The following is a 12323-nucleotide window of genomic DNA, read 5'->3' as shown; positions in this document are numbered from 1 at the left end:
AACTTTCAGAAAACTTTTCAAGGCAATGGATAAATCTATTCCAAAAGTAATATTTTTCTCTGCTTGATTTGTGATCAATACATTTGAAAATAGTACTTGATAAGATTTAGCTCAGTACAAGACAATTTCTTTTATTTCAAACTGAATTGTGACAGAAAGGCGTTTTCAAAACCTGGTTGAAATAAGCGATGAATACAATTCTACTTAAACTGTACAAATTTTGTTCAGCATATTCAACCCCGAAGTCAAGATGGAATTATTTTAGTACTCAACTAGGTATATGTAAAGTGCTAAAAGTCAACTGCTTCGGACCAAAGGCCAACAAAATTGCCTGCAAAAAAGTGTGCCAAAAAATATGTCTAATATCATTTGTTATTGGAGGAAAAGGCTGGAATTTTGAAGAGGTCCTATAACCTCTATGAATTTCTTAGACCTTTTTTATTTTTTTCTATTTACTAAAATCATGAAAAAAAATTTTTTTCTTTTTGGGCCCTGCAGATAGAAGGTAAAATACTGGTACTTGAATATTTAATCGCTTCAAGCAATTTGGGAGGTTGTAAGTAAATTGAATTAGATTCTGTGGGCGGCTTGTTTTCAAAAGAGATTTGATTGATATGTCATGTTAGAAACTTTATACTACCTAAGACATAAATTTAAGTTATTACAACTTGTGATTTTCCTCTCTTCGCTGGTTGCATTCAAATTATTTTGTCTTGTTTTGGTCCCTGTGATTGGATCTGGTGAACCGTGAAGATTCTGTTTATCTGAACGATCATAAAGATTTTATTTAGTAGCTGTTGAAAGCAAAAAAAATTATATAGTTGTTTAATGTCAATAAGCTGTTAAAAAGGGAAAGGAATTCTGTGTGTGTTATTTCAAATTGACTAATATATGTAAAACCCGAGCCACGCGTGCGGTTGGTTAAGTGAAGTCTAAAGTGAGACGTGTAGCTGACTTGTAATATTCTTTGTTGTGATTTTCTTTTGAAATTTAATGTGTGTTTGAGTCAGGTGGCATGTTTGTTTGCCCCTTTCTGTGAAGATATTATTTTGGTCGGGTTGTGTAAAGTGTTTTGACTTCACAATGTATGAACAATAGAATCAAAGATAACTGTATCATTCTCTATAGAATCTATATTGCTAAACTTTCACTGACGCAAAACACTGAAATATTAGGAAAGTAACATAACTGCTTATTTCAGGACCAATTTTGAAAGGTATTTTATTGAACCCGTACATGGAAAACCGATCACCGCGTGGCTGACAGTTTTATAAAATGTTTTAAGCGTGGTTTCTAGTAAAAGAATAGAGAACCGCAACAGGTAGGAGGAGGAAATTTGATCACTTCGACTTTCTTCAAATCACATTCAAAATACTCACGATACGAGATCTTTGGTAGATACAAACACTTTCATATCCTACGATGGTTCACTTAGAGCTTAGAACTGGAAGAAATGAGTCATAAAGTGATTTCGTTTCCAGATCTAAAGCCCTCGGTAACACGACGGTTGATATAATAAGGTTGCTAGGAACACGATATGTAAGTTGTACCACCTATTTAAGAGTCAAAGTTTTCTTCCGCTAAGGGTAACGAAGGCTCTGGTGACGAGACTGATTGCAAATTAAAGGAGCAAGAAAGAAAATCACGCGGGTATTCTTGTTCTCTCGTATCTAGAAACGTTTGTCAAACCTGCACATATTTCATTTTAGCCCGTGGATAATCCCAGAGGAACCGTCACATTAGAATCAGTGAACAGTATTAAATATGACTTCTTGAACAGCTGAAACAATTAACATAAAAGATCCTTCAGAGTTCTTTTAACTGCGGCTCGAATATTCTTCAACCTCCAGGAAAATAGTAGCGGGTTGAATGAAGAGTTGATGAATGTAATCGTCCAGGAGACTTCAAAAGCAAGAGTAACCGATACAGGTGTGTGCATGTCACCACGTTGTTGAAAATGAAGAATAGAAATAAATGCAGTTGTCATATATGGAACATAACAAATCAAACAGATTATATACAGGTAGAAAATGTTGATAAAAGAGTTCTTGAGTCCAGTTGATATTTTAATTTGCGCTGTGGATTGAAAGACAGTCACCTGATTCCAAACTTGAAGCTGATGGCGCCGAACTACTCGATAAATTTTGGAATACAGAACTGCATTCAGGAGAAGGCAAATGCCGACGAATGGAGCCGAAAAAAGCTCAAAATATCCATACTTCCAAGCGCCAAGAGAAGAAGCCGCTGAACAAGGAAACCATACAAAAGCGCAGAAGAAGGCAACTCTGCGTACGGTGACAATCTCGTGATATCTTAAGTGAAGATGAACAGCCAGGAATCGGTCCACACTTAAATACGACACAATAATGTATGATACACCACATAACAAACTAGAAGCAAATCTGGTTGCTCTTCCAAGGAATCCGACAAGTGTTGGATCTTGTTGAAAGTGTTGGTGAATTTTCCACGCTATGTACGCAGGCTGTACAATTAATCCAACGCAGAGGTCGGTCAGTGCGAGACCGATCAGTAACACATTTGAAGGCGATACCAATGATGGAGTGCGTGCAAATGACACGAGAATCAATAGATTACCCACAATGGCTAGAACACAGAATGGAAAGTTGATAGCGGCGTTTATCACAAATGGAGTTGTATCGTTAAACATTTTGCTCCAAGATTAAAAATTTTCGTTGAGGTATCGGTTAATTTCAGGCCTTCTTGGTGCAGGTTTTCGTGATATACTCAAAACCAGCCCAGGAAAGGTGGAACACTAGATTCCCTGGTTTGACTTTCGCTCTTTCATAGCACTGAAAGTTAATTTTTTTTTTAACGAGATCAGAGAAGACTGGTGTTTTCCTTACATCATGACAAGGTGGGACACTCTAAACGCAGCAAAGTGAGACAGCTGCAAATGATGATTTTAGTTAAGATTTCAACAACAAAAAAACTCATCGACTAAGCAAGCAATAGAAATGAAACTGACACTTGAAACTGAAAAGGCAGCCTGGAATTTAATTTCGCCTGTTCGATGATATTATTATCTAGACATTTTGCAATAACCGGTCCTTTGTTCACTTTTCTCATTATGATCTTAGATGCAATACTGGCAAGAAAGGTGTTTTCCTTGCGAGGAATTGCCTCAAAGCAGTTTATATAAATGAATAATAGTAACCAACGCTTTCCGTTGGTGAGTAATTAAATCTTTACAAAGTTTGCAATGAAACCTTTGTTGAGACGTGAAGGGCGAAAAAAGGCGTAACCTATGGTAATATTAAAAATAAATCAGCTGCACGGCGAAAACAAAAAAAGAAGTGATGCACGTTCTTTGCTTTCCATGTAAGCTTCTTTTTCTTAACCGAAACTTCCCTCTCAAAATGAATCAGGACTATCCCTGGTAAACTAAAGCCGTGCATTCACATGCTTGCTCCTTGTCGCAGTTTTGACTTAGGCAAAAAGGCCAGTATTACCGGTATAGTCAAGTTTCAGAAAAATGAAAAGCCTGCCTCTCTTCCGAAGGCAATTTCTAGCTAGAACCAAGTTGCCAAAAGTACTCGAAGGCATCCCAAAAGAAGGCCATCCGCGCACGCGCTATAGGTTCTTTGAAATTATATTGACGTCAACAAACGCACTATTCTAGCATCTTTACATACGTCTCAACGAATGTAAAACATTACCTCGTCGTTCAAGGGCTATAGTTTAAAATGCCCACTAAAAAGAAACACGCTCCGTCCGTTTTACTCACCGACGAAGAGAATGAAACGATTCGTGATATGTTAGGACAAAAGAAATATGTGAGTGCTCAAGACTGAAGTACTTTTTAAATTGTTTGTATGAGCTTTTACGCGGCGAAAGTTGTTTATAGATATCGGTGTCTTTTTAAATATGTAGATAGACATATATGAGGAAAAAGGGATTTTGAAATTAAAACAAGAAGGAACTTCCCCTTTCATTAGCTCCAGCAGAGGCTATTGAAGCAACTTTCCTTTTAGTGCCGAAAGTAATCCAGAATGTGGAATTGATGTGTTTCAATCTTCATAACTGATTGGTTAGAAAACTCTCACCGCCCTCACAACGTGATCATTCAAGTTTTCTAGTCGTAAAATAAGCTCCTTTTGATGGTACTCTAATAAGCCATTGTCCTCTCTATGGTTTTTTTTAACGATCCTCAATTGAAGAGCACTCCCTTGCTCTCTTGTACTCCAAGGCCGTTCACGTTTTGCAAATTCTTAACTCACCTATGCATTCATTAATTCATTTGTTTATGAGTTCGTTCGTCCGCTAATTCATAATATGCTGTTCATTCATTCATCCACTTTTCAGTCATTAGCAACAGGCATTGTGCAGTTGTACCTCGCCCTTCCAAAGGATCGAACACGATGGACTCATATCGCGACAGGAGTAGCATGCCTTGTGAAAGATGGCACCTTAAAATCGTATTACATCAGAGTTCTGGACATTACGGTGAGTACTCTCCATTGACACATATTATCCGAAGTAAAGTTTCAAAACTAGGATTTCGACTCTTTTCTAAGTGTATTACATCAGAGTTCTGGACCTTACGGTGAGTACTCTCCGTTAACACATATTATCTGAATGAAAGTTTCAAAAAAAAGATTTCGATTCTTTTCCTAGTGTACCATGAACAAATGCGAATTAAACGATAGAAGTAATGGGAAAGTTGAGGCTGTAAAAATCAATTTACGAAAATAGAGATTAGAGTCTGAACTCCGTAGAAAATATGTATTAACCTTGTTAAACGAACAAATTGGCTAAAATAAAAACTGCGAAACTTCTTAAAATTCGAAGGGGAAACACATTTGCGCCAACGAAAGCTCAAAGACAACTAACGAAAAAATCCGCGAAAAAAAACAAAAAGTGTCCACGTCAGTTTTCCAATTTTAAGTTTAGAGGTCTTTGACGTGATTGGCTAATTTGTGAAATCACACGCGCCGCGCGTGAATACAAAAAGAATACAAAGCGGGGTGAGGAAGAAAAGAATTGTTACTTGAAATTTGAAAACGAAAGAGATTTGCTTCAGGAGTGGAGAAAACTGTTGTTGGTAAACGTTCAACCCCAGACTCTTCTCTCGAATGAAAGGCTTTTAGAGGATATCATGATTTGACACCACTATCTGGGATTATTCAACGAGTAAAAATAGCTTAAATATATAATATTGTGGTCGTTGAATTGTTTGTAGTTAAACTGAAGGGCGTTCAAAGAATACAAGTGGTTTCTTTCCTAAAAACCCTCCTCCGTTAAAACTTTTTGTTTAACAATAGACATCTAGAAATATTATATGGTATATTGAAATTCGTGATGTTGTATCTCAATATTTTTTTTAAAAAAATTGAATAACGGTTTACTTCTTATACATTTTTTAAGTTTTTTTTCCGCACTGATCACAGAGCAAAGAGATTCCATGGGAACAAGAGTTGTACAAACAGTTCAAATACAGAGCCGCTACTGCAAAGTTCCATACCTTCAACGCACATGTGAGTCGAGTGAATTTGATAAATACTGAGGCCCTATTAAGGGTTATCGGGATACGGGAAATTTAGGTAGAAAAACTCCCAATTTTTTTTCATGTGACTGATAAAATTTTAATTTCATTATATACATTTATATCTTGTAGAATCCATTTGACAGTAGTTAGGTTACTTTTCATTTCAATCTCAAGAGGTTTATTTTACTTTGGCAGGATTGTCGAGCAGGATTGAATTTCTGTGATGAGCTAGAGGCAGGTGCCTTTAAGGCAGCGATCAAGGAACGGATCAAAGATTTTAGACGAAAAAGAGAAGGTTAAATCCATTTTTCAAAGTGTCGAATAAAAAGTTTACCGTTCGCCGTTTCCTTTTAACGAATATGTATGATACCAATGATTGTAACTATGAGTGAGCAGGAAAACTTAAAATAACGATGGCTGATACCAATATCTCACTGCCATTGCTTTTTAAGTCTTTGTTATTATTATTGTTTTGCGAAAAATGCCACTGTTGTGATTGATCTTTACGCCCTCAAGTTCCGCAAGTTAATTATCTTAAAACAATAGAATTTCTCATCAACAACACCTGCGAGGGCAATATCTCCTGGCTGATCGTTATCCTCTTTCTCATTATCTGTCCGCTTGACAGTGTGTAAAAATTCTTGAGAGAATTGACCGTTTGATGGCTCGTGGGAGTCAACATTTGATTAGGCACGAGCTAGAAAGTACATGGTATTACAGTCGAACCTGTATTAAGTGGCACCGTATTCAGCAGTCACCCTGTATTAAGCGGTTGGTTTCCAAAGTCCTGAATGCTCCCGTTAATCACTGTAATTTTTACCTCTATTAAGCAGGCACCTTAGTAAGCGGTCGGGGGCTACACTTTACTGAGTCTAAACGGCCTATTTGTACTGTCTCCCACCTGTATTGAACGGTCAGTTAAAGCGGAACCACTCAAGTAAATTAAAACTAAGAGTAATCTCTCAAGTAAGATTCAATTCATGGCCATCTCCCGAAATCAATATAAATCATATTTTTGAGCTAGTTTTTGTACATCAGGTGGTCAATTATGGCATTAAATGGTGTTTTTATCGGTTTTCTAATAACCCGATTCTATGAAACTTGTATTAGGCGGCAACCCCACCATTCCCCGTCGATGACCGCTAAATGCAGATTCGACTGTTCCCATGTGATCACATTGCAATTTTTATTCGTTAACCAGAATTCTTGTTTCTTAGAGGCTCGCCAAAGGAAAGCTATGGCTCAACAACAAATGCAGTTCCAACAAATGCAACAGATGCAACAGATGCAGCAAATGCATCAGCTGCAACAGATGCAGAAAATGCAGCAAATGCAGCAAATGCAACAAATGCAAGCAATGGTTGCAGGACCAATGGGCCGAGGCGTCCAAATGGTTCGATACCAGACTCTTCAACCTCACAGCTCGTTTGCTCAGCCAAGACTTATGATGAGACCACAGGCACCCCAGATGATGGCCCGTAAGACACATATTTCTATCATAATGACGACCCTCGCCCCATTTATTGCCCAAGTGACATCTATTATTTTTCTTAGTTGTTCAGTCGACTTATGGAATGATTTTTTGTAGAATTAGCCATTGTGAAATTTCAAAACTCCGAGAACAGGATTTCCGAAGGGCTCCCTGGAGTCCTTGCAAGACAGAAAATTACTCTCAGATCAATGCAACGATTAAAAAGCAAGTGGGTTGTACACAGCACACTTTTTGTTCCTGTCTTCCTGTCTATGAATTCCACTTCTAACACGTATAGGACGAACATAATTGCATTGCTGGATGAACTGAGACTCTTTTAACCACGTTAGGTCGGCCCCAGACCCCCAGTCGCATCTCTCGGTAGTGCTTTGAATTAAATTCTCTTTCAAGGGATACTTAAGGTAAGCATTGTTCTCTAAAACTGCAGCTCATCCTAGGCAACCAGTACCTATACGACCACAGCCTTCTCAGGCACCAATGCAAATGCGTCGGGGAGTGCCAAGAGGAATGGGACCAGCTAGACCCGCCTCTCCCCAGCCTCCCAATCAGCCAACATATTCCAATGCGCCTCAAACGAGAAGGAATGTAGAAAACAATGTGCAAAGAAGACCACCGTCCCAGGCTCCACCTAAGGGTATAGTAAAACTTCAGACGTACCTATACTATTAACTTGACCATCTACTTGAAACAGCCTACAACGACACTTTAGTTACAAAGATCTCCATTTTGATTGTTCGCTTCCGGGAGAATCTACTTCCATGCTTCAAGTCATCGAAATACCAAGACTCATATAACGTGTCTATGCAATAAAAGTAACATCGAGTTCCCAACATCTCAATTCTTTTGGTAGATTCAGTTAATCAAAGACCTGAGAGAGCGGCATCAGCAAAGCCGATACAGAAGCACGGAGAAGAACCGATTTACGGGGACTTGCCCAAAACTCGCCAAGCAAGTGGTTGGTGATAGCAAAATGTAGAATTTGGGATATTTAACTAGCGCTATCAAATCTGGCCTCTTTGAATAAACTTCTTCTTCTTCTTCCTCTGATTAAATTGTTCTCTTTGCGTTGCAGAAGTCGAAGCCAATGCCACTGAAACTCAGCAGGAGGTTACTGCAACCGAAACAGACATGGATAAGAAATCAAAGAAAGACAAGAAAGAAAAGAAAGGTACAGATTAGATAAAACTGCATCATTAAACCAAGTCATGGTTAAAAAATGGTTTTTTTCTACGAAATACCTACTGCAACAATCCAAAACAAGCATATTTATCATAACAGGTTTCTTTGGAGGCCTTTTCAAAAAACCTTTGAAAGATTCTGAGGAAAAGCCAAATGAGAAAGATACTAAAAAAGACCGAGGTCCGTCACAAGGTAAATGTTGTCTCTACCTTAAAAATTGCGATTGATGCAAACTTTAATGCTGCTCCATATAGTAGGATGATAGAAGTTAACATGTGCAAACCTCAGTTGTCATTCATTGTTGGACGACAAGGAAACAAGAGCGACTTGAGACATGGTTAGGCTCTTCAAACGTTGTGCTCTCTCTCTTTCCTTTGAGTGTATTTTAAAACTATCTGAAAAATAAGTTTAAAATTCGAAATCCTGAGCTATAGTCATAGGTGCTGTAAGTGTTTAAGCTAGTAAATAATGCTGAAATAAAGGGGAGTTGCGTTGAGAGACTCATGCAGTAAGTATTTACAACCGATTTTCATCAAGAGCTGGGCTGCCCCTTTTGATATAGCATCCAAGTAGATGTTATGGTAGACTGTGAGTACAATTTGGCCAATGAGAGGATTTAAATCAACTAATAATATACTCTGGTCTGGTATTTTACAGAGCCTGCTCCCTCGCAGCAATCAGCACCACCGGCCACGCCTGCCCCTGCAGCTTCGCCCCCTCCACCTCCCGCACCTGATTCGTCTCGAAAGGCCCCGCCAAGGGTCACAGCTCCGACCCCTTCCTTGACACAAGCAGAAGCACCAGCCCCTGCCTTGACACAAGCAGAAGCACCAGCTGAGGCTGGTGTTGAATCAATTGCTCGACCACCACCACCCCCACCGCCACCGCCACCGCCACCACCCCCTCCCTCGATGGATTTTCAAATGTCTAATACAATGCAAAACTTGGAGAAACCAGTCGGAGCGGGAGGTGATGAACCAGCTTCTTTTTTAGACAGCATACTAGCAGGACCACAGCTTAAAAAGGTCGGTAGAGTGTTTGTTTCCGTTTTCTAGAATACAGGTAATAGTCTTGTACCCAGACCTTCCACGGCCAAGGGTTACAGTTAAACGGCAGGTTTTGAGTATTAGATTATACAGGTAAGGTTCAATTTCTTTACGTAACAAATTAGACAACGTTACCGTCTCAATACTACTATTATAAGTATAAATTACAAATATCTTATGAGACGTTTTGGTGTGTAGTATCACTGAGTATTTTTACGGGTTGTGCCGTATTTTGACGAGCCCGTAAGGCTCGTCAAAATACAAACTACAATAGGGCTCGTCAAAACACGGCACAACTCGTAAAAACATTCAGCGATACTACACACCAAAACGTCTAATAAGATATATATACTGCACATATATGACCCGTAAATTTTGCTGACCAAATCTCCGTAAGGGAATCATCCATTGCTTTCGCTGGTTTAAACTAAGCTTTGCAATTTCATTAATTTATCTGTCTTCCGTGTATTCATCTACTTGTCCGTCGATTCGTTTTCCTGTTCGCGTTTGTTCATTTGTTCGTTTGGTCGATCAAGTTCCTTCGTTGCCTCTTCGTTCCTTGTTTGCTCCTCTTTGTACCTACTTCGCTCCTCCCTAGTTTCTCCTTCGTTCCTTCTTCGTTCCTTCTTCGTTCCTTCTTCGTTCCTTCTTCGTTCCTTCTTCGTTCCTTCTTCGTTCCTTCTTCGTTCCTTCTTCGTTCCTTCTTCGTTCGTTCTTCGTTCCTTCTTCGTTCCTTCTTCGTTCGTTCTTCTTTCCTTCTTCGTTCCTTCTTCGTTCCTTCTTCGTTCCTTCTTCGTTCGTTCTTCGTTCCTTCTTCGTTCCTTCTTCGTTCCTTCTTCGTTCCTTCTTCGTTCGTTCTTCGTTCCTTCTTCGTTCCTTCTTCGTTCCTTCTTCGTTCCTTCTTCGTTCCTTCTTCGTTCCTTCTTCGTTCCTTCTTCGTTCCTTCTTCGTTCCTTCTTCGTTCCTCCTTGTTCCTTCCTCGTTCCTTCTTCGTTACCTTTTCCTTCCTTATACTTTCCTTCGCCACTTTGCTTTCTCTTTCCTTCGCTCGTTTGTTTGTTCGTTCGTTCCTTGGTTTATAAATTCCTTCAATCAGTCACTTATCCTTTGTTAACTTTGCAGCGCCTGTTTGTTATTCAACAGACTTGCTTATCTTTCTACTGGCGCTTTCAGGTTGATGCATCATCTCTCCCTCAACCAAAACCTAAAGAAGAATTTACGGGTATGTTGGGAAACTTAGCTCGTGCATTGGATGAAAGGCATAAAGTGATGCATTCTTCAGGTAACGTGACTAGACGTTGTTCCTTTTTAGTCTTACAAATCTACAATGGATCCGTTCCAAATCCTTCGTTTGTGTCGTGGTTTCAGCGGCGATATCACAAGATGCTTGCAATCAGTACCATGTATTGTGTGTGAGAAATGGTAGCCTGATTATCATATTAGCGCGCTGAACGACCTATCCAGAGGTCTGGGTTCCAGACTCTCACATGTCCTCCCTTAAGTGTTTGCCGTTGCACTCTGGGAAAATTGACAAAATACTGGCGGTAACTGAACGGCTTTCCGGCGAGTAATCCTTTTAGTACCTTAAATCTCCAAACTCAAAAAATAGGTTACGAACAACCACCGAGGTAGTCTTAAGCGCATAATCGCCTGCAAACGGCCATCTACGAGTGTCTTGTTGAGCTCGATAACCTCCGTATCCTCGGATACGAAAGGAGAGGAGTATGAGCTCTATTCTTGCACAGCGGCTGGTAATTGAATCAGTGTCTTGTTAACTCGATCGCTGATCGGTTAGGACGATAATTGCATGGATTTCCGTGTACATATTTTTGGATTTTTTCATGTTTTCCACAGACGAAGATGATGACGACGATGAAGACGACGACTTTGATGACGATGATGAAGAAGATTGGTCAGATTAAACACTTTTTTATAACTTGATACATTGTTTGTACCACAGAGAGGAATCTTTCGCAATTAAAAGCCAACTTAATTCACGGTGATTAGTTGCAGAGAGTGACCGTAACTTAAATAAATATCTCTGGGAACTTCCACAAGTAATTTACCAGACTGACACGCCATATTGCTGTACTCTGAGTATTTGACTACGACCAATCCCTCCTTTTCGGAAAAATCCGTCACACAGGTAAAAAAGAAAGGACTGCTTGTAATCTAGAATATTGTGACAAGTGTCTCGTTTTAAAGAAAAGTGGAAGCGAAATCTCATTACTACATTACCCCCTTCCTCCCCCCCCCTCCCCACCATGCTGCCAAAAGACAATCAAAGTGTCACTCTTATGTTAGTTTATTTCTGGAGCGTAAATGTATGCAGAAGTAAAACGATAACCTTTATGAAAACAAAATTTCCATTACCAATATTCGTTGCTATAAAGTACATGACAAGTCTATTATTTTAAGTATTTTGTTCTTTCAAGAAACACAACCACGCTTCAGCGTTATATATCTTACTTTTAAATGGTCATCTAACTGCATCGACCTTTTTTCATTTTAATTACAATTCGGAATACATTGATTTTAAAACTGGCTGCGGCGCAATGTCGCAAATCCCTAGAGTGAATGATAAGCAACTAAAAGCTAACAAATCTAACGCCAGGGTCCCGCCCGACTTTGCGCACCTGAGAGACTCACCCCCCTTCATGTTCCAGGGACGACCTCCAGATTTCTATCGGTGGTTGACGAGGGTAAAAAACTGGATTTATCTAACAAAGCCGATTGGAATCACTCGTGCTCTTATTCAAATATAACTATTCTGTGCGATTCTAAACGTAGTTTTTCTTTTTCTTAAAAGAAAACCCGTTTTTTCCCTTCCTACAATCTATCAGGAATTTGGGCGAAGCTTCACTACATCTCAATCTAAAAGCTACAGTTGCATATCCGATAGCACTCTATCTTAGCATTTGACTGAAAAGGAAAAGTGAGGCCGCAATTTCAAGGAACTGACCTCCCTACAATAAATCTCTAGATTGAAAGCAGTAAAAAGTCTCAATGTTGACGTCTGCCGTCGCGTCATAGTAGAAAACAAAACAGCACACAAATGTAGAAACAACAGGCGCTTAAGTACAACTTGCCAAAAAAAAAC

General features: G+C 39.3%; 1 protein-coding gene across 1 annotated transcript; it reads left to right on the top strand.

Moving 5' to 3' along the window:
- Positions 1 to 3704: 3704 nt before the first annotated feature.
- LOC131790338 (actin nucleation-promoting factor WAS-like) lies at positions 3705 to 11145 on the top strand. The gene is made up of 12 exons (XM_059107537.2): positions 3705 to 3794; positions 4324 to 4464; positions 5409 to 5495; positions 5702 to 5801; positions 6724 to 6984; positions 7426 to 7632; positions 7849 to 7953; positions 8071 to 8166; positions 8277 to 8369; positions 8835 to 9202; positions 10397 to 10505; positions 11078 to 11145. The coding sequence occupies exons 1-12, from the start codon at positions 3705 to 3707 to the stop codon at positions 11143 to 11145; spliced, it is 1725 nt and encodes a 574-aa protein (XP_058963520.2).
- The last annotated feature ends 1178 nt before the right edge of the window (positions 11146 to 12323 follow it).

The sequence above is a fragment of the Pocillopora verrucosa genome, chromosome 4, assembly GCF_036669915.1.
Source record: "Pocillopora verrucosa isolate sample1 chromosome 4, ASM3666991v2, whole genome shotgun sequence".
NCBI classification, from domain to species: domain Eukaryota; kingdom Metazoa; phylum Cnidaria; class Anthozoa; order Scleractinia; family Pocilloporidae; genus Pocillopora; species Pocillopora verrucosa.
Note: the sequence above shows the minus strand (reverse complement) of the source record. Positions and strands in the feature narration are given on the sequence as shown.

Excerpts from the sequence above, each read along its gene's own strand:
- LOC131790338 (XM_059107537.2), top strand. The coding sequence starts at position 3,705 with ATGCCCACTAAAAAGAAACACGCTCCGTCCGTTTTACTCACCGACGAA. Across the intron at positions 5,802-6,723 it reads TTTTAGACGAAAAAGAGAAG|AGGCTCGCCAAAGGAAAGCT; the intron begins GTTAAATCCATT and ends CTTGTTTCTTAG. Across the intron at positions 8,370-8,834 it reads AGACCGAGGTCCGTCACAAG|AGCCTGCTCCCTCGCAGCAA; the intron begins GTAAATGTTGTC and ends GGTATTTTACAG.